This window comes from Salmo salar, chromosome 10, assembly GCF_965601325.2.
Source record: "Salmo salar chromosome 10, fSalSal1, whole genome shotgun sequence".
Classification (NCBI taxonomy): domain Eukaryota; kingdom Metazoa; phylum Chordata; class Actinopteri; order Salmoniformes; family Salmonidae; genus Salmo; species Salmo salar.
The window spans coordinates 83956928-83980784 of NC_138300.1; the positions used below are offsets into that span (position 1 = coordinate 83956928).

The following is a 23857-nucleotide window of genomic DNA, read 5'->3' on the forward strand; positions in this document are numbered from 1 at the left end:
GCACACGTTGGGAATTATCCTAACCACACACAAACATCAGATGTCTCGCTAGTCGCCACCCAAAACAGTTAGTTTTCTCACGTTTTGGTAAAAAATTTATACAACAATCCTCAGTTAATTCAAAATGCGTCTTCTGTGAAAATGATCTTTTGATGACTCTTTCTTTTCCAGTTATTTCAGTGTTACAGTGTTGTACTGTCAGGTCCAGAATTATTGGCACCCTTGATAAAGATGAGCAAAAAATACTTTATAAAATAAACAATACAAATACTAAGCGATGCTGTATACAAAACAAAAGATTATTAATAAAATTGCTGAAAGAAATAGATTTTGTTTAACAGGTTATAAACCGAATTCTCAAAAAGATCCTTGCTAAAATGATTGGCACCCCCGTTTTCAATTCTCCGACACCCTTCCCTTGCTACGATAACGGCACTGAGCCTTTTAGGGAGGATCTTAAACCGTTCCTCGATACATAATCTTTCCAGATCATTGATATCATTCGGTCTATGCTTATGGACTGTGGTCTTCAGTTCAATCTACAGGTTTTCAATGGGGTTCAAGCCCGGAGACTGTGATGGCCATTGCAAATTGTTGATTTTGTGGTCAATCATGTGTCCATAGCCCTGGTTTCAATCAAAGTGCCAATGAAGTTTAGCAAGCTCAGGTATTTACATCTGTTGGTGGCTCTCAACCACAGAAGGCTGGTGGCACCTTAATTAGGGAGAACGGGCTCGTGGTAATGACTGGAGCGGAGTGGAGGAGTGGAATGGTATCAAATACAGGTGTTTGATGCCACTCTATTTGCTCTGTTACAGCCATTATTATGAGCCGTTCTCCCCTAAGCAGCCTCCTGTGGTCTCAATACAGGCTTTTCTCTGTCAACCCTTCCAAAGAGCCTATTGGGTTAGAGGTTTGAAGACTTGGTGACCTGAAGATGCGACAAAGTTCTGTAATACTCCAACTTTGGCCCTTGGTCTTTTCTTTGCCTCCTGATCCACCTTCATCACTATGCGTGGGGGCCGAGCTCCCTGCCATCCAGGCTACCGACACAACAGAAACACATATTTATTTTATTTTTTTATTTTTTTTATTTCACCTTTATTTAACCAGGTAGGCAAGTTGAGAACAAGTTCTCATTTACAACTGCGACCTGGCCAAGATAAAGCAAAACAGTGTGACACAGACAACAACATAGAGTTACACATGGAGTAAACAAACAAGCCAATAACACAATAAACAAGTCAATGATACAGTAGAAAAAAAGAAAGTCTATATACAGTGTGTGCAAAAGGCATGAGGAGGTAGGCAATAAATAGGCCATAGGAGCAAATAATTACAATTTAGCAGATTAACACTGGAGTGATAAATGAGCATATGATGATGTGCATGTAGAGATACAGGTGTGCAAAAGAGCAGAAAAGTAAATAAAATAAAAACAGTAAGGGGATGAGGTAGGTAGATTGGGTGGGCAATTTACAGATGGACTATGTACAGCTGCAGCGATCGGTTAGCTGCTCAGATAGCTGATGTTTAAAGTTGGTGAGGGAAATAAAAGTCTCTCCAACTACACACACATGCAGACACACTTTTACACTCATCATTTGCTGCTGCTACTCTGTTCTTTATTTGACTCCTATTATTATCTATCCTGATGCCTAGTCACTTTACCCTGCCTTCATGTACATATCCACCTCAAATACCTAGTACCCCTGCACATTGATCTGGTACTGGTACTTCCTGTATATACTGGAGCTCCATTGTTGTGTATTTCATTCCTTGTGTTACTATTTTTCTTTTTATATTTTTTTTAACTCTGCGTCGTTGGGAAGGGACTGTAAGTGTCACGACTTCCACCGAAGTCGTTTCCTCTCCTTGTTCGGGCGGTGTTCGGCGGTCGGCGTCACCGGTCTTCTAGCCATCGTCGATCCACTTTTAATTTTCCATTTGTTTTGTCTTGTTTTCTTACACACCTGGTTTCCATTTCCCTCATTAATTGTTGTGTATTTAACCCTCTGCTCCCCCCATGTCCTTGGGTGGAATTGTTTGTTTGTAAGAGCTTGTACTTTATGTTACTGGTGCGCGTCAGGTTTTGTACCCATGTAGGTTCTTTTTGTATTGCCGTGGGTTTTGTATTAAACTGCTCCGGCTATTACCTATTTCTGCACTCCTGCGTCTGACTTCACTGCCACCAGTTCCGCAACCCTTACAGTAAGCAATCATTTCACCCGTTGTATTCTGCGCATGTGACAAATAAAATTAGATTTTTTTATTTGATTTGTCAAGATATACTTGCGTCCAATACCAGGGAAGTTTGCCACTGTTTCAGTGGTTTTGAACTACTTAATTGTTTCCCTAATAGTGGTAAGTGGTATATTTGTACCCATTGCCTGATTTATGGGGGTCAACAACCATTTGTCTCTTATCAGATTTGACATACGTTACCACATTTTAATACCCCAGTGAAACAGTAAACCATGGAAGGCCACAATACAGATCCTTAAACTGAGATTAACTTTAAAAAAGTTAAATATAAATGCATATTTTATTTAGTTTGATTTTATTTTATAAGAATCTTCAGGGGTGCCAATAATTTTGACATATCTTTTTGAGAAAAAAAGATATTAGCTGTTAAACAAAATCTCTCTCTCTGAATAATGGTATTCGTATAAAATAATATCTCCCATTTTATTTTTAGAATTCAAAATGGATCAGTATTTGTATTATTTATTTTATACAGTCTTTTTTGCTCATCTTTATCAAGGGTGCCATTTTGGACCTGACTGTATATCTCCCTATGAAAAGGGGGAATCACTCCAGTACTGTTTGCATTGAGTTTAATCCAACTGTGCAACAGGCATGTGCTGTGTCATTCATACCCTGCGTCAATCATAAATCTGACATATGAGCAGCCTCATAGCGGCTCACAGGGAACAGACTGCCTTTAAGGAACTCATTAAAGAGCAGCTTCTTATGACGAACTCTGAGAGATACATATCAGTCATTTTCTAAATAAACTCACTTTTAAAAAGCCTCCCGATGGCTGCCACGTGTAGAACCGCTGTCGTTGCCAGAAGGGAGTCGTATCACCTGTCTCGGGCTCTGCTCAGTCCCCTAAAAAAACAGCGTGCCTAATCGAAAAATTGCTGCTTTTTTCCCTCCTATCCGTCTAGTTTTTAATCACAGGCCCATATGGTTTCTGGAGTTCTGATTAGACAATGACAACCTGGTGAAAGAAGCTTGAGTATGGGGCATCATCTCTTCTCATTCTTCTGGACTCAGAAGACAGACAGACCACTGACCTTATAGCTTCAATATGTGGTGTCTCTCTCTCTCTGCTTCTCATGGCCCTGACGGACTGACTGACCCCGTCATAGCTTTCATCATTTGTCTCCTCCCTTGCTCATTGTTAGGCGAACTCATTCCACCAAGCACTTGTAGTCTTTTCTGGCTACAAAACCAATGGTTTCTTACAGTGTGTGTGGAAATGAGGGAAAACCGAAACGGTACCACAAGATAAGCCCAGGTAAATACGGTGCTCCTCATATCAGCTGGTGGTGTACTGTAGTGTACACACACACACACACACACACACACACACACACACACACACACTGTAGTCTGTATGTAACAGGTGCCTGAGCTCAACACAGGGTACAAATTGTAAGAGAAGTGTCGACATGTCATATAATTACACACATTGTAGGCTACAATGTTTCATCCCCAGTTTTTGTTGTTGTTTTGTGTCGCAAAATAAATACAGAGGAAAGATCTTTTGAGGAAGGGTTTACCTTTGGTGAATGGCTGTTTGACTAGGTTTTGTGACCATGCTTTTAACATTGTCTAACGCTTAGTGCTTCATTCAGTGTTTTGGGTAAATAACCCGGCATGTAGTACATTTTATACAGCTGTGCTCTGTTGTTTTTTGTGTGCTGTAGGGGTAGGGTGTGGCTGACACACAATCTATCATTATAATAGTTCTGGTGAACTAGCCTGATTTATGCTAACTCAATGAAGGTCCTTCAAATCCTCTGGGGGTTTTTTGTGCACAGAGAAATGTCTGTTAAATAAACATGTGGTTGGGACAGCTTTGTGTCTGTATGGAAATGCACCTTTATTCCCTCTGTGTGATGGTGCCTGGCTCCGGTTTCACGGTGACGGCATTAGCTAATATATCAGGTCACTGAGGGGAAGTGGTGTCAGTCTCACTGTTAGGTAACACCACACACCAGAGCAGACCACCCACATGGGACAAGGCGCCGTGTACATCTGAATATCATCACTCCTAGAGATGTTTGACTTCCAATTCTAAATGTCAACGAAATGACACATCGCCTACTTTCTCTCATACGACTATTGTATGCATCTTGACAGGAAGCTCTTGGTGTGAGGATGCAGGAAGGAGAGCAGGAACACTCGGATCACCTTAATACACCTTTTACACATGTTTATTTACTGCTTGTGAATGTGTGTATGTGCGTGTTACCTTTCAGCACAGGGTATGGAGAGTGCCTATTGGACGAGCCAGTGAGCAGAACGTACGAGCTGCCCAACCACCTCCCTGGTCAGATTTACAACGCCAACCGGCAGTGTGAGCTCATGTTTGGGCCCGGCTCCATGGTCTGCCCTTACATGGTGAGCCAGGTTGCATTCCGTTCCTCTCAACCAAGTGTCTCTCAGGGTGGCACCCAATTCCCTATGGGTGTAGTCAATTCCATAGGGCTTTGGTCAAAAGTAGTGCATTATATAGGGAATAGGGTGCCATTTGGGATGTGCCCTTAGTCCCTCTATTATCTACAAAAAAGTGTGCCCTCAAACAAACGCCCAAGGAAAAAGATGTCATATGCCTCTAAGGTTCTAATGTGTCTTGTCTGTGATAAGGTGTTGAGACGATGAAGTCATAACGTTACATAGACAACACTGTAGGGTCCAGTCAGTGTTTTTCATGAGCTGTCTGTATGACGGACAGCTTTGGTGGTTTCATGAGACAATTAGCTTTGTTCAGGTTTAACAGACTGCTGGGAGGCAGGTTGAGTTCCTTCAGAGCAGCACACGTTCTCATGTTGAACATCCTGTAAGGCTGGAATGAAGAAATGGTTCTCTTGCCAGTCACTTACCCTGTGGGCTCGGCCCGCTCTCGTCTGGTTGGAGACTTCTGGAGTCATGGGTAGCTAATCTATAGTGACAGTAACAGCTGTCCAGGTGGCTGTAAAAGTGACTGTGTGGTTTGGTTCCTAGTGGCTGAACTGTCCATAAAGTCTGTTACACATCTCACTGGTACAGTACAGGTCTCCTGTCTCTTGTCTGACTGAATATTAGGGATTTATAGTTTAGTGTAAAACAGTTGAATGATTCTCATGCAGTGGGCAGTGGGATTTTGTAACAGTGTTTAATTCTTCCTTCCTCACTCTGTCTCTCCCGTTCTCTCTCCAACGTGTCTCTCTCTTCACCCTTTCTCCCGCATGTCTCTCTCCCGCATGTATTTTTGTCTCTCTCTCTCTCTCTCTCTCTCTCTCTCTCTCTCTCTCTCTCTCTCTCTCTCTCTCTCTCTCTCTCTCTCTCTCTCTCTCTCTCTCTCTCTCTCTCTCTCTCTCTCTCTCTCTCTCTCTCTCTCTCTCTCTCTCTCTCTCTCTCTCTCTCTCTCTCTCTCTCTCTCTCCACATAGAAACAATGCAAGAGGCTTTGGTGTACGAGTGCTGAGGGGGACCATAAAGGGTGTCGGACACAGCACATGCCCTTGGCTGATGGGACAGACTGTGGACATGGAATGGTAGGACAGAATGTTGTATTTCTTGCGTTGGATCGAGTAATGAAGTTTAAATGGAGGGTAGGATGACAAACAAAGTGTATTATCTACTGCAGTATTACTGTAATACCACTGTTTATGTTTTGCATTTTTGTTATCAAGGAGTATATTTCAAACAAAACATTCAGCGAGTAACCTGAAGCTTGAACATTAGCCTTAAATGTGCTCTGACGCCCCTACATTCATTAAACCTCATGTTCTCACCACCTTGGATACTATGCTAATTAGCACTGTGGCAGGGGTGGTGGTGGGTACATAGTGAAAGGTGGAGCTGGAGGAATGGGGGGATGATATGGGGCTGGAGGAATGGGGGGATGATATGGAGCTGGAGGAATGGGGGGATGATATGGAGCTGGAGGAATGGGGGGATGATATGGGGCTGGAGGAATGGGGGGATGATATGGGGCTGGAGGAATGGGGGATGATATGGAGCTTGAGGAATGGGGGATGATATGGGGCTGGAGGAATGGGGTATGATATGGGGCTGGAGGAATGGGGGATGATATGGGGCTGGAGGAATGGGGGGATGATATGGGGCTGGAGGAATGGGGGATGATATGGGGCTGGAGGAATGGGGGGATGATATGGGGCTGGAGGAATGGGGGGATGATATGGGGCTGGAGGAATGGGGGATGATATGGGGCTGGAGGAATGGGGGATGATATGGGGCTGGAGGAATGGGGGGATGATATGGGGCTGGAGGAATGGGGGGATGATATGGGGCTGGAGGAATGGGGGGATGATATGGGGCTGGAGGAATGGGGGGGTGATATGGGGCTGGAGGAATGGGGGATGATATGGGGCTGGAGGAATGGGGGGATGATATGGGGCTGGAGAATGGGGGGATGATATGGGGCTGGAGGAATGGGGGGATGATATGGGGCTGGAGGAATGGGGGGATGATATGGGGCTGGAGGAATGGGGGGATGATATGGGGCTGGAGGAATGGGGGATGATATGGGGTTGCGGAGGAGAGAGAAGGGTGAGATGGTGTTTGGTGAAAGAGGGAAAATAGGGGACATGGAGAGAAAGGGAGGGGAGCAGTAGAGGTGAAGGCTCAGGCACTTTGAAAGGAGATGCCGCCCGCCGTTCACAGTTGAGTCACCAAGTTGTGAACCCGTGACCCTAAAACCTCTTTTAAAAGGCAGGTAAGTGGGTCAGTGGACAGGCCATAACAGAGCCCAAGGCTGAGGCCATGCAGCTCTACACTCCCTCCACTCTGCTCAGCGCTGTTCTGCTCAGCTCAGCTCACACAATAGACCTCACATCAATGATTCCAAAAAGGAGGAGAGGAAAGAGGAGGGGAAAGAGGGAGAGGTGGGGTAGGGGTGTTTGTATGTGGTGGTGGGGTGAGAAGGAGAGGACCTTCTCTTCTAGTTAACTCCCCCCCCCCCCCCCCCAAAGGCTAGCTAAATACAAGCAATTTATTTAATTTAAAGATATTTTATCTTTTTCAATATCTTGAAAAATTATTTGGTAAAAAATAAGGAAAATTAAGGTAAATATAGAAAAATATCTAGAAAAATATATTTGTAAAAAATAAGGTAAATTAAGGTAAAAATCTTAAGAAATGTCTTAATAAGATACATTACTTGTATTAAACCGTTTTGGTGTTAAAATAAGCAAAAATATACAAGGCTTAATCAAGTAATTTATCTTATTTCAAGAAATGTTGAAGATTTTTTACCTTAAGTTAAAATATCTTGAAAAATATCTTGAAGTAAGATAAATTACTTGTATTGAGCCATTTTTCTTGTTAAAAAAAGGAAACTGATCCGCCAGTGACGTTAGATACCTTACCTTGGTAAGAAAAAACAAGAATTAGCACTCTATATAAAATATATTGAGTGTGTTCCCATGTAAGCAATATGTTCCACAATCTCTCTGTATTTTTTCCCCCTGTACCATCCTGTTAAGGCTTGGATTACTACACTTAAATGAAGATACATTAACTTGGGATGGCTAACATCTTAATCCAACCAAAACAGCTGCAGTATAATGTAACTGTCGTGGGATATCAACTCTAAATACCTATGTGTGTCATTAACTGTGTTGGATTGTGGGAAACCGTCATGAGAAGACTCTGTGTTATTTTGATCACACCTGATGGATTGCCATGACGACCTGTATATATATATATTTATCTTCTGTTTTATAACCTTAATACCTATGTGTTTAGAACATAACATACTATGGAAAATGACTTATCCCAGGAGTCAATTGCCATCAATCCTGTTTAATCTATCTAATATAAATTGAAGAACGATCTGGCCTTAATGGCCATGTACTCTTATAATCACAGCCAGAAGATGACTGGCCACCCTTCAGAGCCTGGTTCCTCTCTAGGTTTCTTCCTGGGTTCTTGCCTTTCTAGGGAGTTTTTCTGCAACTGCAGTCCTTCCTCTTTGATTATTTTGACTGGGTATCAGTATAGCACTTTGTGAGAAGTCCTGATGTAAAATGGCATTTATAAAATCTGATTGATTGAGAAATTCTGGCTTGTTCCCAGAGTATCCACAATAGTATCCTACTGCGTAACAGGTCTGTCTTTGGGACATACTCAAATACAGTATTTTCGCTTCATGCACTTTAAATGCTTAAAAGAAGAACACAAAGTTTTTTTTCTGCCATTTTTCGTCTCTCTGGTGCCACCACCTTTTGTATGATGCTGAGGGCTTGGTGTCATCTCCAGATGGGGGTGCTTTGAAGTGGGGGAAGTTGAAAGAGAGGGGCATCCCATTCCAGCACTCACCTGCTTCTACTGGAGCCTTTTATGTGGAGAGTGTCACACTGCATTGTTCTGTGTGCATTTGTGTGTGTATGTGTGTGGTGTGTATGTTTCTGTATCATATTTAGATGGTTTTGAGGCTCTCTCACGCCCTCTCTCTCTCTCCATCTCTCTCTCTCTCTCACTCCCTCTATATCTCTCGGTCTCGCTCTCTCTCTCTCTCTCTCTCTCTCGCTCTCTTTGAACCCCTCTCTCTCTTTGTCCCTCTCTCTCTCTTTGCCTGTCTCGCTCTCTTTGCCTGTCTCGCTCTCTTTGTCTCTCTCTCTCTCTCTCTCTCTCTCTTTCCCTCTCTCTCTCACTCGCTCCATCAATTCAATTAATTTCAATTCAAGGGGCTTTATTGGCATGGGAAACATATGTTAACATTGCCAAAGCAAGTGAAGTAGATAATAAACAAAAGTGAAATAAACAATAAAAATAATCAGTAAACATTACACTCACAGAAGTTCTAAAATAATAAAGACATTACAAATGTCATATTATGTACAGTTGAAGTCGGAAGTTTACATACACCTTAGCCAAATACATTTAAACTCAGTTTTTCACAATTCCTGACATTTAATCCTAGTAAAAATTCCCTGTCTTAGGTCAGTTAGGATCACCACTTTATTTTAAGAATGTGAAATGTCAGAATAATAGTAGAGAGAATGATTTATTTAAGCTTTTATTTCTTTCATTACATTCCCAGTGGGCCAGAAGTTTACATACACTCAATTAGTAATTGGTAGCATTGCTTTCAAATTGTTTATCTTGGGTCAAACGTTTCGGGTAGCCTTCCACAAGCTCCCCACAACAAGTTGGGTGAATTTTGGCCCATTACTCCTGACAGAGCTGGTGTAACTGAGTCTGGTATGTAGGCCTCCTTGCTCGCACATGCTTTTTCAGTTCTGCCCACAAATTTTCTATGGGATTAAGGTCAGGGCTATGTGATAGCCACTCCAATACCTTGACTTTGTTGTCCTTAAGCCATTTTGCCACAACTTTGGAAGTATGCTTGGGGTCATTTTCCATTTGGAAGACCCATTTGCGACCAAGCTTTAACTTCCTGACTGATGTCTTAAGATGTTGCTTCAATATATCCACATAGTTTTCCTACCTCATGATGCCATCTATTTTGTGAAGTGCACCAGTCCCTCATGCAGCAAAGCACCCCCACAACATGATGCTGCCACCCCCGTGCTTCACGGTTGGGATGGTGTTCTTCGGCTTGCAAGCCTCTCCCTTTTTCCTCCAAACAGAACTGTTTGGCCATAATGACAATCGTTATATTTTCATTTCATCAGACCAGAGGACATTTCTCCAAAAAGTACTATCTTCGTCCCCATGTGCAGTTGCAAACCGTAGTCTGGCTTTGTTTTGGCGGTTTTGGAGCAGTGGCTTCTTCCTTGCTGAGCGGCCTTTCAGGTTATGTCAATATAGGACTTGCTTTACTGTGGATATAGATCATTTTGTACCTGTTTCCTCCAGCATCTTCACCATGTCCTTTGCTGTTGTTCTGGGATTGATTTGCACTTTTCGCACCAAAGTACGTTCATCTCTGGAGACAGAACGTGTCTCCTTCCTGAGCGGTATGACGGCTGCGTGGTCCCATGACGCTTATACTTGCATACTATTGTTTGTACAGATGAATGTGGTACCTTCAGGCATTTGGAAATTGCTCCCAAGGATGAACCAGACTTGTGTAGGTCTACGATGTTTTTTCTGAGGTCTTGGCTGATTTCTTTGGATTTTCCCATGATGTCAAGCAAAGAGGCACTGAGTTTGAAGGTAGGCCTTGAAATACATCCACAGCTACACCTCCAATTGACTCAAATGATGTCAATTAGCCTATCAGAAGCTTCTAAAGCCATGACATCATTTTCTGGAATTTTCCAAGCTGTTTAAAGGCACAGTCAACTTAGTGTATGTAAACTTCTGACCCACTGGAATTGCGATACAGTAAAATAAGTGAAATAATCTGTCTGTAAACAATTGTTGGAAAAATGACTTGTGTCATGCACAAAGTAGATGTCCTAACCGACTTGCCAAAACTATAGTTTGTTAACAAGACATTCTGGAGTGGTTGAAAAACGAGTTTTAATGACTCCAACCTAAGTGTATGTAAACTTCCGACTTCAACTGTATATATACAGTGTTCTAACGATGTGCAAATGGTTAAAGTACAAAAGGGAAAATAAATCAGCATAAATATGGGTCTCTCTCTGTCTCACTGTCTCTCTCTCACTTAGACTCATCCTACTCACCTTACCATCTCCTGGTCTTTCATACCATAGATACTGTACCCTCTCTCTCTTTGTACTCTCCCTCTCTATGACCTCTCTGGCTCTCTCTCTCTCAGGCTCATGGGGTTTGGGTTTACGGGTCTGTGGGTTAGGGGACGGGCTGGATCCTGAGCCTGTTCTGGGGCTCCTGGCTCTGAGGTGTGAGAGGGCCCCTGGTGAGGGAGGTTTGAAGTCTGGGAATTAGTGAGGGTCTGTTTGGGGAAATGCAGCAGGTATTGTCTTATTAACCAGAGCTGCTTCTTTTACTGGCATTTCTGAACCTAACATTAGGCCCGACCTGATGTGTAATTTAAACCATTAAAAGGAAACATAGTCTCTCATAAATATTTACCTCAATGTTTTCCAAAAAGCCCTGAAGAATTTATGAATGCCTGTCAACACTTTTTTTCTCCCCGTTAGATCTCCTCCAAGGTGAAACGTATTAAATTAAACAAATCATAATAATGTGAAGTACCTATAAGTAAATGAGGCCAGCTTGCAAGTCTTCTAAATAGGACGTGAAAAAAAAACATGCGTTTGTGTACGTCAGTAAGGAACTGGGGCACTATGCTGAGCTATGTTGTGCTCTCTCTCGCTCTCCTCCCTCTCTCTTTCTCTCCAAACACTCTGTCTTTCTCTCCCACTCCCTCCCTCTCTCACTATGCTCTCTGTGTGCGGCAGTCCCTCTCCTCTTGTTGGGCGCTGGAGTGAGTAATGTGGTCATGTGACCCTTGGCGGTGCTTCTGTCATCTGGCCCAGTGGGCCGTGTGTTAACAAGGGCATCCCATCACTTGTTGTCTATAAATACTGCCACCATCCTCCTCCTCCTCCTCTCCTCCTCCTCCTCACGTCTTCTTCAAAAGGGCCCTGTCTGTGTGTGTAGCTCTGGGGCCAACCAGCGCGTTCAATCAGGGCATGTCAGCCCAAAGGCAGGCCCTCACTTTGAAGAGAACAGCCTTCTGTCCCTCACTGCCTCTCTTCTCACCACGCAGGGCAGGCAGCCTCACAGTAGCTTGGTGGGTGGCGAGAAGAATGCAGCCCTGACTTGAATGAAGCAAATGTGCTGTTGTTGTTGCCCACCAGTTATTAAGCACCTTACCCAGTGTTTAGGCCTGAGTGTGCGGCTCAAAGAAAACTCTGTTGAAGGTTTTTGGGGGGGATTTTGTTCTGCTTGGTGCGATAGATTGAAACTTCAATTGCGTTTAATTTCAAGACCGTCAATTCTTTCGAGTTCTGCATTTTAGTTGAACTGTAACGCTTCCGGACTTCTTTCCGAAAGGTTGTTTTGAATGACTCGTGTCAAAGAGCCAGAGAGGAAGTCCTAGTTGTATTATTCCAATCAGAACATTCCTCATAACTGCAAGCTGCTCTCCTCTCATTTCAGCCAATTAGAGAGCGATAGTGAGGTCTTGAAAAGCAGAGCCAGGCTCAGGCAGAATAGAATGTGTTGGCTGAGGCGGGGAGTGTTGGCTCGGCCCCCTGGCAGCCAGACACGCTAGTTTTCGTACGATGCTGCCTGTGAGCTCAGGCTCTGGAATCTCTGACTCGTATCAATGTCACTCTCTGCTAATCTCTGGGATGTTTCCACTTCCCATCATCGTAGACCTGTTGCTTTGGCTGAACAAGTGTATTGTTGTTTTGCTAGCTCTCTCCATCATGCAATTTCTATGTATAATATTGTACGGTAGGGATGGAAGCTTATGGCGACAGATTAATTTTGATTGCATAACAGGAGGTTGCTACATGACTGAGACAAATTAGGATGATGATGTACTATGTCCTTCTTCACAATGGACGTTTTTTTAAGCATGCTGTGTACAGCATATGTTTTCTTCCTATCTAACTTTCTGATTTTAATCCACATATTAAGACAATTTAATACCTGAACATGAACATGAACATTATGAAGCAAATAACTATGGAATAATCCAGAGAGGCAGATATGTACCCGAAGAGGAAGAGGTAGCCTAATTTGACCCTAGGTTGAAGATACCCAGGTTAGGACAACCTAATAATTCCATGAGGAAGCTTCTGAAAATGAACAGATTCATGGGACCAGCGCCGATGCTAACTAGCATCGCTAGTCCCATTTCTTAGAATTCTTCCGCATTTATGCAGCAAGTTATGGGATATTAGAATCCTCTTGTCTTAACCTTTGTTATCTTCAGCCTAGGTTTGAGTCTGTCTATGTGAAATGAGAGAGGAACAAACACCAAAGGTAAAAGTATCTGTACATGTGAATGGAACAGCTGATGGGCAAAACCACTCATTCACACTAATGATAACCTTCCACTGCTGCGTAGAGAGGATGGAGTGAGGGGTTGAGGGGGTGGCTCTCAGCTTGTGGTTGCATTATCCCTCTAAGCCCCTATCTCACCTCTTAGAGTACAAGGAAGAGAGGAGATACCGTTTCCCATGATGGTTCACATCTCTCCACAAGGTCATTTTTTTGTTAAACAATATGCGTACCCCGCTCATAAGAGCACTATTGGAAATTCCATCCACTTCAACCTCTGCTTGACTCCGCAGTAGGGGGAAACAGCGCCACTGTCCGCCCCACGATTGTTGTTGTTTTTGTTTTGTTGACGAAGCAGCACTGCAACAACAAAACAATCGTACCTAGATTTTTTTGTTTTGTATTGAAATAATGAAGTTAAAATTACTCATGAAAATGCATTTACTTGTTTTGAGATATTCTGACTTGTTTCAAGACTTTTCTTTTTGTTAAAGTAAGAGAAATGATCTGCCAGTACACTAAGAATAGTTTTCTTGGTAAGACGTCAAGTCAAGGCATTCTATTGGTTAGAAATATGTTGTTGATGTATCGCAAACGGACATGACAATTTCACCATTAAGTACTCCAGCTTTAACCCTTACATTGCTCACTGAAGTTGTTGACATACAGTGCCTTCGGAAAGTATTCAGACCCCTTAACCTTTTCCACATTTTGTTACATTACAGCCTCATTCTAAAATGGATTTAAAAAATAAATTATCCTCAGCAATCTACACGCAATACCCCATAATGTCAAAGTGAAAACAGTTTTTTAGAAATGTTAGCAAATGTATTAAAATGAAAAATGAAAAACAGAAATACCTTATTTACATAAGTATTCAGACCGTTTCTTATGAGACTCGAAATTGAGCTCAGGTGCATCCTGTTTCCATTGATCATCCTTGAGATGTTTCTACATCTTGATTGGAGTCTACCTGTGGAAAATTCAATTGATTGGACATGATTTGAAAAGGCACACACCTGTCTATATAAGGTCCCACAGTTGACAGTGCATGTCAGAGCAAAAACCAAGCCATGAGCTCGAAGGAATTGTCCGTAGAGGTCCAAGACAACGCAGGAGCCAAGACAACGCAGGAGCCAAGACAACGCAGGAGTGGCTTCGGGACAAGTCTCTGAATGTCCTTGAGTGGCCCAGCCAAAGCCCGGACTTGAACCCGATCTAACATCTCTGGAGAGACCTGAAAGTAGCTGTGCAGCGATGCTCCCCATCCAACCTGACAGAGCTTGAGAGGATCTGCAGAGAAGAATTGGAGAAACTCCCCAAATACAGGTGTGCCAGGCTTGTAGCATCATACCCAAGAAGACTCGATGCTGTAATCGCTGTCAAAGGTGCTTCAACAAAGTACTGAGTAAATGTGAATACTGAATACTTATGTAAATGTGATATTTCAGTTTTTATTTTTAATAATTTTGCAACAATTTCAAAAAACCTGTTTTTGCTTTGTCATTACGGGGTATTGTGTATAGATTGATGAGGGCAAAAAAAATTTTTTTAATCAATTTTAGAATTAGGCTGTAACATAAAAAAAGTGAAGTGGTCTGAATACTTTCTGAAGGAACTGTAAAAATCCCCTTTCTCACCTTGCACCTCTACAAGTCAGTTGAAGCAGTAGTATGGAGATATTCAGCATCACTCAGCCTTATGATAGAGTTATTGGAGATCTGTACCATGCTAGCCTTGGGAAGTGGGGGTGCTGGGAGTGTTGCCTATTGTTTTATTGGTTTTTACTTTCCTAAAACAATAACTGTCTACCTCACAGTTCAGCTGTCAAAGATTTAAGCACTAAATGCATCAGGCCATTGCATGCATAGACCTTTTCCTATAGGCTTAGGTGTCCACTGTATAATATTAATATAGAAAAAATATCTACGAAGGAAGCTTAGAGAGAGATTTAGATATGCCGGCGACAAGCTCTGACACCAACATGCATTCCTTTATCCTTGTCAGATTGGCTAATGTGTTTGCTATACAGATATAGGGCTACAGAAAAAGGCTAATATAATTATTTTCTTTAAAGCTAATTTGTTATTTTTCGATCAGAATATTTTTTATAAAGATAAGCATTATATTTTTTGATTATAGGAGTAACTCTGGTAGGCCTAAAACAATGTTTTACCAGTCGTTGGCGTGATGATTGGAGTGATTGGAGTGATGATGCGCTTTGTCCTCATTTCATAGGCCTGCAATATAATAGGCTAATAGCCACCCCACCAAACAAAAGTTTCTGAACTTTATTAGGGTAATATCAAAAGTAAGTCAAGTCATTGTTTAGAGGGAAAAATAAGAGCAGGATATTATAGAGTGGGAAACACAACAGTTGTAACTTAATTTGGCCAAAATAATTGATTCAACAGAATGAAACAAAACACTTGCAAACTAGTTTAAACCTTAAAGAAAATGACAGCAATAGGCTAATAATATTTATTGTATGAAAGTCCTTCTTATGACGCATCTTAAACTAAATACGGAGCACACAATTAAAAAGACAGATCGAAATTAATTAAGCTAACGAAAATGTCTCAACAGAATGTGTTACGTTCGTCTGAAGGATGAGACCAAGGTGGCAGGCGAACATTTTCTCTTTATTTAAATGAACACTGTCAAAACAACGAAATACAAAAACGAACGTAAAGTTCTGCAGGCGTCAAAGCAGCTATACAAAAACAAGATCCCACACCAACCCAGTGGGAAAAGGCTGCCTAAATATGATCCCCAATCAGAGACAACGAAAGTCAGCTGCCTCTGATTGGGAACCATATCAGGCCAACATAGAAATAAACAAACATAGATATACACCATCTAGAATGCCCACCCAAATCACACCCAGACCTAACCAAATAGAGAAATAAAAAAGGCTCTATACGGGCAGGGCGTGACAGAATGAAACAAAACACATTTTGCATATTTAAAGAACTCGTTTGGATTAATAAATAGGCTTACAATAATAACAATGATATACAATAATTATATTTATAAAACAAATTATTATAATTAAAAATAAATATATAAAAAATTCAAAAATGACATCCTACCTGAATAGCGAATAGCATTTGGCCGTTTGTGTGGTATTAAAAAATATTATGTAAATGATGTAGAATTGCATGAAATGCATTTATAAAAGGCAACAAAAAAATCCCCTTGTGTGGAAACCCAATAATCGGGTCTGCTCAACTGTATGCCACTACGCTAATGTGATTATACGTAGATGCATGCAATGCCTTATTATAAATGGGATTTTTTTCTAACGCCCCCCAGCACCCCCAACTCAAAACATCTTCCCATGGCTATGCATGCTAGCTTACACTGTGCTGCTGATTGAACTCATCCATGGAGGTCTGCTAGTGGTCTCTATCGTGTTATATCTAAAAGTGACCCCTGATATGCAGCACGCTACCCAGTCTGTTTTGGGTCTGAGAAGTAGAGCGATGGGTTAGCTAGCTAGATGGATGTGGTACTGAGCTGTTCAGACCGTCAGGGACAGAAGCATACAAATCATGTCCTGCTGTGGCTGGCCAGTCTGTCTGTCTGAACTCCAACCCGGGGCTGTGAGAACCAGAACATGAAAGGTGATGCCTTTTGGAAATGGCTGTGTTAAAATTAAAGACTGGGAGGTTTTTAAATCAATCCCTCTGCCCTCTCATTCCTGTGATGATGTATGGCTTGGGGAGAAATGATGTACTCTCGAGCAACTTCCTCGCAATTACAGGGCGCAACCTCTAACCAGCCAGCTGAACTTAGAGTAGAGCAGATGCTGAGACTTGGTTTGCTGTTAGCTAACCATTCTCCCTCCTCAACAACATGAAGCCTACTAAACGATGTTAAGCAACAGTGTGTGTGTGTGTGTGTGTGTGTGTGTGTGTGTGTGTGTGTGTGTGTGTGTGTGTGTGTGTGTGTGTGTGTGTGTGTGTGTGTGTGTGTGTGTGTGTGTGTGTGTGTGTGTGTGTGTGTGTGTGTGTGTGTGTGTGTGTGTGTGTGTGTGTGTGTGTGTGTGAAAATTCCTAATTTGAAACAAATGCTAGCAACAGCTGGGCAAGTTTCTCTCACAAGGCCTTCAAATGTCTCACTGCATTCCCAATTGAGGACACATTTTGACAATCTGTCGAGGAAACTGTGGTCCAGAGCCCTAAAGGGTTATGCCAGCTTTAGCGAGGTCTTTTCACCTCAGCGTTTTCCAAGGCTGTATTTGTGCATCCCTGAGACGTGCTAATTACAATCAATGGGGCCCCAGATGCTTCAGAGCATATACAGCACACTCACTCACACGCACCTCTTTCACACACACACACTCACACACACCTATTTCACACACACACACACACACACACACACACACACACACACACACACACACACACACACACACACACACTTTTCAAGCTAAACAAAACGATTGTAAACATGAAGCGCCAGAGGGGAGTGGAATGCCTTAAAGGCTTACAGGGGCTTTGGTCCTATCTGACAGCCCCTTGTGTTTGACAGTTGCTCAGGTCTTACTACCCAGCAGCACCGTGGTGGTCCTCTACCCATCCCATACAACCATACTGTCGTTTTTTAAATTATTTTTTGAAAAACATTCAAAATGACCAGGGGTGCCCCTCATTCGCTGGGCCAGGGTGGGGGGTGCTCTCTACCCGGCCATGGACCTCCAGCACCCCTCTGAAGGAATTAAGAGCCATCCCGAAATTTGCACCTGGTAACCCGTTCAATCACCAGGTGCACGGTTGAACATAGTGCAATGAGAAGGGGGCTGGAGTGGGGTTACACTTTTTAGGTCTTGGCTGACAATCCTCATTCTGGGGGGGCATGCTGAGACCATGGTGAGAAACACTCAGTAAGCCACCACCATGCTCTGCCTGGGTCTTTGGTGTTGTGTTATATTAGGAGGATTCTTCATTGGTTCAATCTACTCTATTGGGAGGGCTTCAGATATTTCTCATATCACTTCCTATGATGTTTTACATTTCCTGAGCGAGCGGAAATCTTTGGTGTTCAGTGTTTTCTCAACCCAAAGAAAGGCCTGCCTCGCCTTAGTACTGTGTGGAACCCATTTCTGCATCTGCTCATGTGTGTGAGTGGTTCGTTTTAGCACATTCCACTTTGTGTCTTTGGAACAAATCTAATATAGCTGTGGAATTCATTTGGCTAATGTCATTACAAAATAGGCCAGCACGTGGAATGTTGAGGGTGAGCTGAGGAGGGGAGGGGGGGGATAAGAAAGGCCAGATCATTACTCAAAGCTTGTCTGAATTATGGAAATGTTTGTGGTTTTGTTTAGTTCATCACCCCGGGCTGTTTAACACCTGCCTGTCATCATGTGTATCCCTTATACTCCATCATTGCTCTTTAGAGTGTATTACCCCATAGCCCCGGTCGGAGTGGCCGTGCCAGATTCGGGATGTGTGTGTGTCTGCGGTATGGAAGGGAGATCCACAGGTGTTCACCCCAGGTCATGGCACAGCTTAGAGCACGTTCATTCTCAGGCATACACAGGGACACCTCAACCTCACTGTTCCCCTGACGAGGACCCCTTGTGATTGACATTCTCTCTGACTTAATTAGAGTCATTATGAACATCTATGACAGGGTCTCATACTGTCGAACAACATCTGTGCCATAGGGGAGCGGGTGAGCAGTTTGAACAATAAGTCAAATGTAATTTGCTCAGTAGTAAAAGTATACAGTTGAGGCAAATTGGAGATTTAGCTGTAGGAACTTTCCTTCCTGGCCTTTTGCATGACAAATGAACATGCAGATGGGACTGTATCTATACATGTTACATACCATCGAAGACAGTTTGTGTACATTCGAAGCAGCACAGCAGCCTCCTTGGTGAGTGTGTCCAATGGGTTGTGGTCTGGTCACATGGTTTCTGTCTGAATGGGGAGAAAGGCAAACCACTCCTGATGTCAAGCCAGTAATGAGCTCTGTTACCCTGTTATCACAACTCTAGAGTTTCTCTTATCGCCACCACGCCACCACTCCCCGTGTCTGTGTGCCCAGACAACGGGCTGCCTGCCTGCCTGCCTGCCGCAGTGCACCCAGACAGACGCCGTCTTGTCCCGCATTCTTTCTCTGAAAAGGACCCTCCTGCTATCTTCTCTACGGAGAGAGAGATTTGGTTACACATAGAGAACTAAATAGGCTGCCATGTTTGGTTTATGAAAGCACTGTTAGGTCTACCTCTTCTTGGCAGGGGTTGGTCGGTAGGTTTCCCGATACCCAGCTTAAATGCTGGCTTTCATCAGTTCAGACCACACTATCTTCATGCACAGTGTGCTTATGTAAAAAAAAAAAAAAGGTTATGAATCAACGTGAATGGGTAGTATATGTATGGCCATACTGTGATAAATCCGTTGACTGTTTCTTCCTCTCCTACATTTTTTATTAAACAGTCCTTCCTCGCTCCATATGTCCATACCCTTACGGAAAAACCACATGATTTCACGTGAAATTTCGAAATTTTGCAGGTGACATTTTATTTGACATGTGAAAATTGGAACCGTGTGTTTTTGAAACACTTCACGTGTTGGTTGTGTTGGTTAAAAATACAAAAGGAATATATTGATCATAGTGATTCAGGAGTAACATGGAAACTGAATAATATGCCCCGCCAACATTAGACAGCTATACAGAAAACCCTCAAAATGCCTAAATAAGTTCATTAAATGAATGATGAGAGAAGAGTCAGATTAACTGATAACTAAAATAGCAGTTCACTTGGCACTCTTTTTCTAAGTGCAGAAATGTATTGAAGGTAATCCATGTGTTACAGACTTTGTGGTGCAGCAGAAAGATCAGCATACCCCAAATCCAGAAGCTGTGAGTTTAAATCCCAGGTGGGATCATATTGACAAGTCAGTACTGTCATCATGCCAAATGTAATCATATTATCATTGATTAAAGATTTTTACACTATTTTAGCTGAACAGTGTACCACTTACTTTCAAACCCACATAGCATTTCATTCCCTTACAGAAAACACAGGTGAAATTGCTGTTTTCACCTGTTGAGCCGAAATTTCCACATGTTAAAACAAAAGAGACACATGTGAGGTCAGTTCTTCACATGTTCACAATATGTTCACAATATGAAACATATGAAACAATATGTTCACATGTATTAAGTTTAGAGTTCACATGTTAACACCATCTTCTCACACGAGGAGAATAACGTTTTCACCTCACGTGAATTGCAGATTCACATTAAATTTCACATGTAAAAATCGAATTTGCACTTTCACATGTGAAAATCTAACTCTCACATGTGGAATTGCATTTTCAAATGTGGAAAACGTCATGTGAAAATCGAGTTAGCACTTGAGATCATATTTTCATGTGTAGTTTCATCGTATCACGTTGCTTTTACATATTGTCACATGTTATCACATCAACTTGACATAAGATCACATGTAAAATGAATGTGGTTTTTCTGTGAGGGTAGGGTGACTTTCAATTTCCAGCACTGCTGATGAAATCCTTCCATAGTAATGGCAGTTGCGTCCCAAATGGCACCCTATTCCCTACATAGTGCACTACTTTTGACCAGATACCTATGGAACTATTTAGGGAACAGGGTGCCATTTGGGATGCCCCCTTACATAGTTTGGAGGAATAGCTGGCTGTCCACACGAGAGGGGGGCATGTGACACCAGCAGAGAAGGAATTCAACAGGAGAGGACCTGGCTTAGCTCATTGAGAAGAAACAGCCAAACGCATTTGAAGATTTTATTGGCTGCCCCCTCGGTCAATCCATGATGTAATAAAGGCTGACAACATGGAAGTGTTGCAGTGCGCAGCTCTGCAGAGTGCTGTTGGCTCTGGTTCCACTCACTGCCCTCATCCCCTCCTCTCCCCTCATCCCTCCCCACACAGCAGGCTAGGCGCTGAACCGGAGCCGACAGGCCCTATCCCCACAGCTGCATGGGGAACTTGGAAACATTCCTCTTGGGTAAATGATAGTAGGATTAGCATCCCCCTCAGTTTCTTTTAGGGTATAGTTTTACATCTAAACAGAGGATTAAGGAAGGGAAGGAGGGACAACACTCCCAGCTGTGATCGCTGCCTGCGCTAAATGTGGTTCTGCACCAACCAGAGCTGAGTTGACATTCTTGCACTGTGGTGTGTTGGTTGGGATTTGGATGAGCGGTGATGTCACACTCTCTAAGATGATCCCCTGTGTGTGTTTGTGGTCTCAAGTTTCAAATTCAAGCTTCAAGTTTATTTTTCCATATGTCCATCACGAATACATTGGAATACATTGGAAATCTTACCTACCACTTATACACTACATGACGAAAAGTATGTGGACACCTGCTCGTAGAACATCTCATTCCATAATCATGGGCATTAATATGGAGTTGGTCCCTCCTTTGCTGCTATAACATCCTCCACTCTTCTAGGAAGGCTTTCAACTAGATGTTGGAACATTGCTGAGGTGACTTGCTTCCATTCAGCCACGAGCATTAATGAGGTCGGACACTGATGTTGTGCGATTAGGCCTGGCTTGCAGTCGGCGTTCCAATTCATCCCAAAGGTGTTCTTTTAGTTTGAGGTCAGGGCTCTGTGCAGGCCAGTCAAGTTCTTCCCTACCGCTCTCGACAAACCATTTCTGTATGGACCTCGCTTTATGCATGGGGGCATTGTCATGCTGAAACAGGAAAGTGCCTTCCACAAACTGTTGTCACAAAGTTGGAAGCAAAGAATCTTCTAGAATGTCATTGTATGCTGTAGCGTGAAGATTTCCCTTCACTGGAACTAAGGGGCCTAGCCCGAACCAAGAAAAACAGCCCCAGACCATTATTCCTCCTCCAACAAACGTTTTTAGTTGGCGCTATGGATTGGGGCAGTTAGCGTTCTCCTGGCATCCACCAAACCCAGATTCGTCCGTCGGCCTGCCAGATGGTGAAGCATGATTCATCACTCCAGAGAACGCTTTTCCACTGCTCCAGAGTAAAATGGCGGTGAGCTTTACACCTCTCCAGCCGACGCTTGGAATTGCGCATGGTGATCTTAGCCTTGTGTGCGGCTGCCATGGAAACAAATCTCAGCACTCAGTGGTCTCGTTCTGTAAGCTTGTGTGGCCTACCACTTTGCGGCTGAGCCGTTGTTGCTCCTAGACGTTTCCACTTCACAATAACAGCACTTACATAACAGCGACGATTTCATACACCTACACCTCTCTGCAACGGGTGGAGCTGAAATAGCCTAATCCACTAATTTGAAGGGGTGTCCACATACTTTTGTGTATATAGTGTACTCTTTCTCTGTGCAGCACTGCAGACATGGGAAGTGTGTGAACAAGGTGCTGGATCTGCGGCCGGTCCATGGGGAGTGGGGCCCCTGGGGACCCTACAGTGTCTGCTCCAGGACCTGTGGAGGAGGCACCAGGAGCACCTCCAGAGACTGCAACAACCCTGAGTAAGACTCTTATTCCTAATAGTGCAAAATGCCAGGAGACTGCAACAACCCAGAGTTAGAGCCTTAGGAGTCTTAGAGTAACCAGTCCAAACACAACAGCAGACTCCTTCAAGCCTGAGTCTTAGTCTAACTAAGCCAAACTAAGTCAAAACACACCAGGAGTAGCCAGTCAAAGCAATAATAACACACCTTGAGTAAGGGCTCTGATTAGTCAAAAACAATACTACACCTGAGTAAAAGCCACAAAAAAAGCCTGAGTTTCATACTTGGCAAAACACATGTCAATCAAAGAGTCAAACCCTCTGTGAATGTCAGTCATGTTTTAATCAAGTTATTTTGCCGTAATGATTCTTCAGGCCCAGGAACAGAGGAAGGTTCTGTGTGGGTCGAAGGATGAAGTTCCGGTCGTGCAACACTGAGCCGTGTCCCAGAGGACAAAGAGACTTCCGCGAGGAGCAGTGCTCTCAGTTCGACGGCAAGCACTTCAACATCAACGGTCTACCTCCCACCGTCCGCTGGATGCCCAAGTACAGCGGTAGTGAGTACCCTCTATTTTAAAGCGTCTTTGGGTCCTTGAAAATCACTACAGTATATAAAACTCCATGTATTATTCGTGCTAGTGCACACTGCACTAGCAGTTCAACCATGAGAACACCAGGCATCTGTTATAGTTTGTAATGGAGGCACTACATGATAACATTATGTGGTGCCATTATACTATACTACCCCTATAGACACTTCTTGATGACCCCTCACAGATCTCAAAGAACCAGACTTAACCGGATTTAAGTCAACTGTCAGAAAGTCCACCATGCCTAATTGAGGGCTAAATGGGATTATTAGTCAATATTTTTCAGGATGACATAAGTAAAACATGTCTCTGGTGCTTCTGTCTCCATACCCTCACTCCTCATCTTGTCCTGGTAATTAGACTAACTCTATTGTTTGCTTTTGACTCGGTAGAGGCAGATTCTGTCAGCGTGTTCTTCCCTCAACGCTTTGCATAGTCTGGATAGGAACAGACAGATGAATGTAATCAACACTATAGAAACATTCAATACTACCATATGATTCTCCTGGATAGCTTCCCTCTTCTATACCTCATGCGTTGTTATAATTATTGTGATGGCTTGCCCTGCTGGACAAGATGCCGTTTGGCAAAGGAGACAGGGCTTTGGCACAGTGTTGATGATTTCGAAGAAGTAACCTCAGGATGTCACAATACAATGTTCAACAAGCAAACTGACCAAGCACAGAGGCCAAAATGCTGTCAAGCAGAGTGTAATATTT

At 43.0% G+C, this 23857-nt stretch overlaps 1 protein-coding gene across 1 annotated transcript in view; it reads left to right on the forward strand.

Moving 5' to 3' along the window:
* LOC106560968 (A disintegrin and metalloproteinase with thrombospondin motifs 20) overlaps positions 1–23857 on the forward strand; it is a 131842-nt gene that overhangs the window by 38103 nt on the left and 69882 nt on the right. Inside the window, exons 10-13 of the mRNA XM_014124457.3 lie at positions 4494–4635; positions 5666–5770; positions 22422–22567; positions 22924–23105. Coding sequence (XP_013979932.2) covers positions 4494–4635; positions 5666–5770; positions 22422–22567; positions 22924–23105 — 575 coding nt within the window. The remainder of the gene's footprint in view (positions 1–4493; positions 4636–5665; positions 5771–22421; positions 22568–22923; positions 23106–23857) is intronic.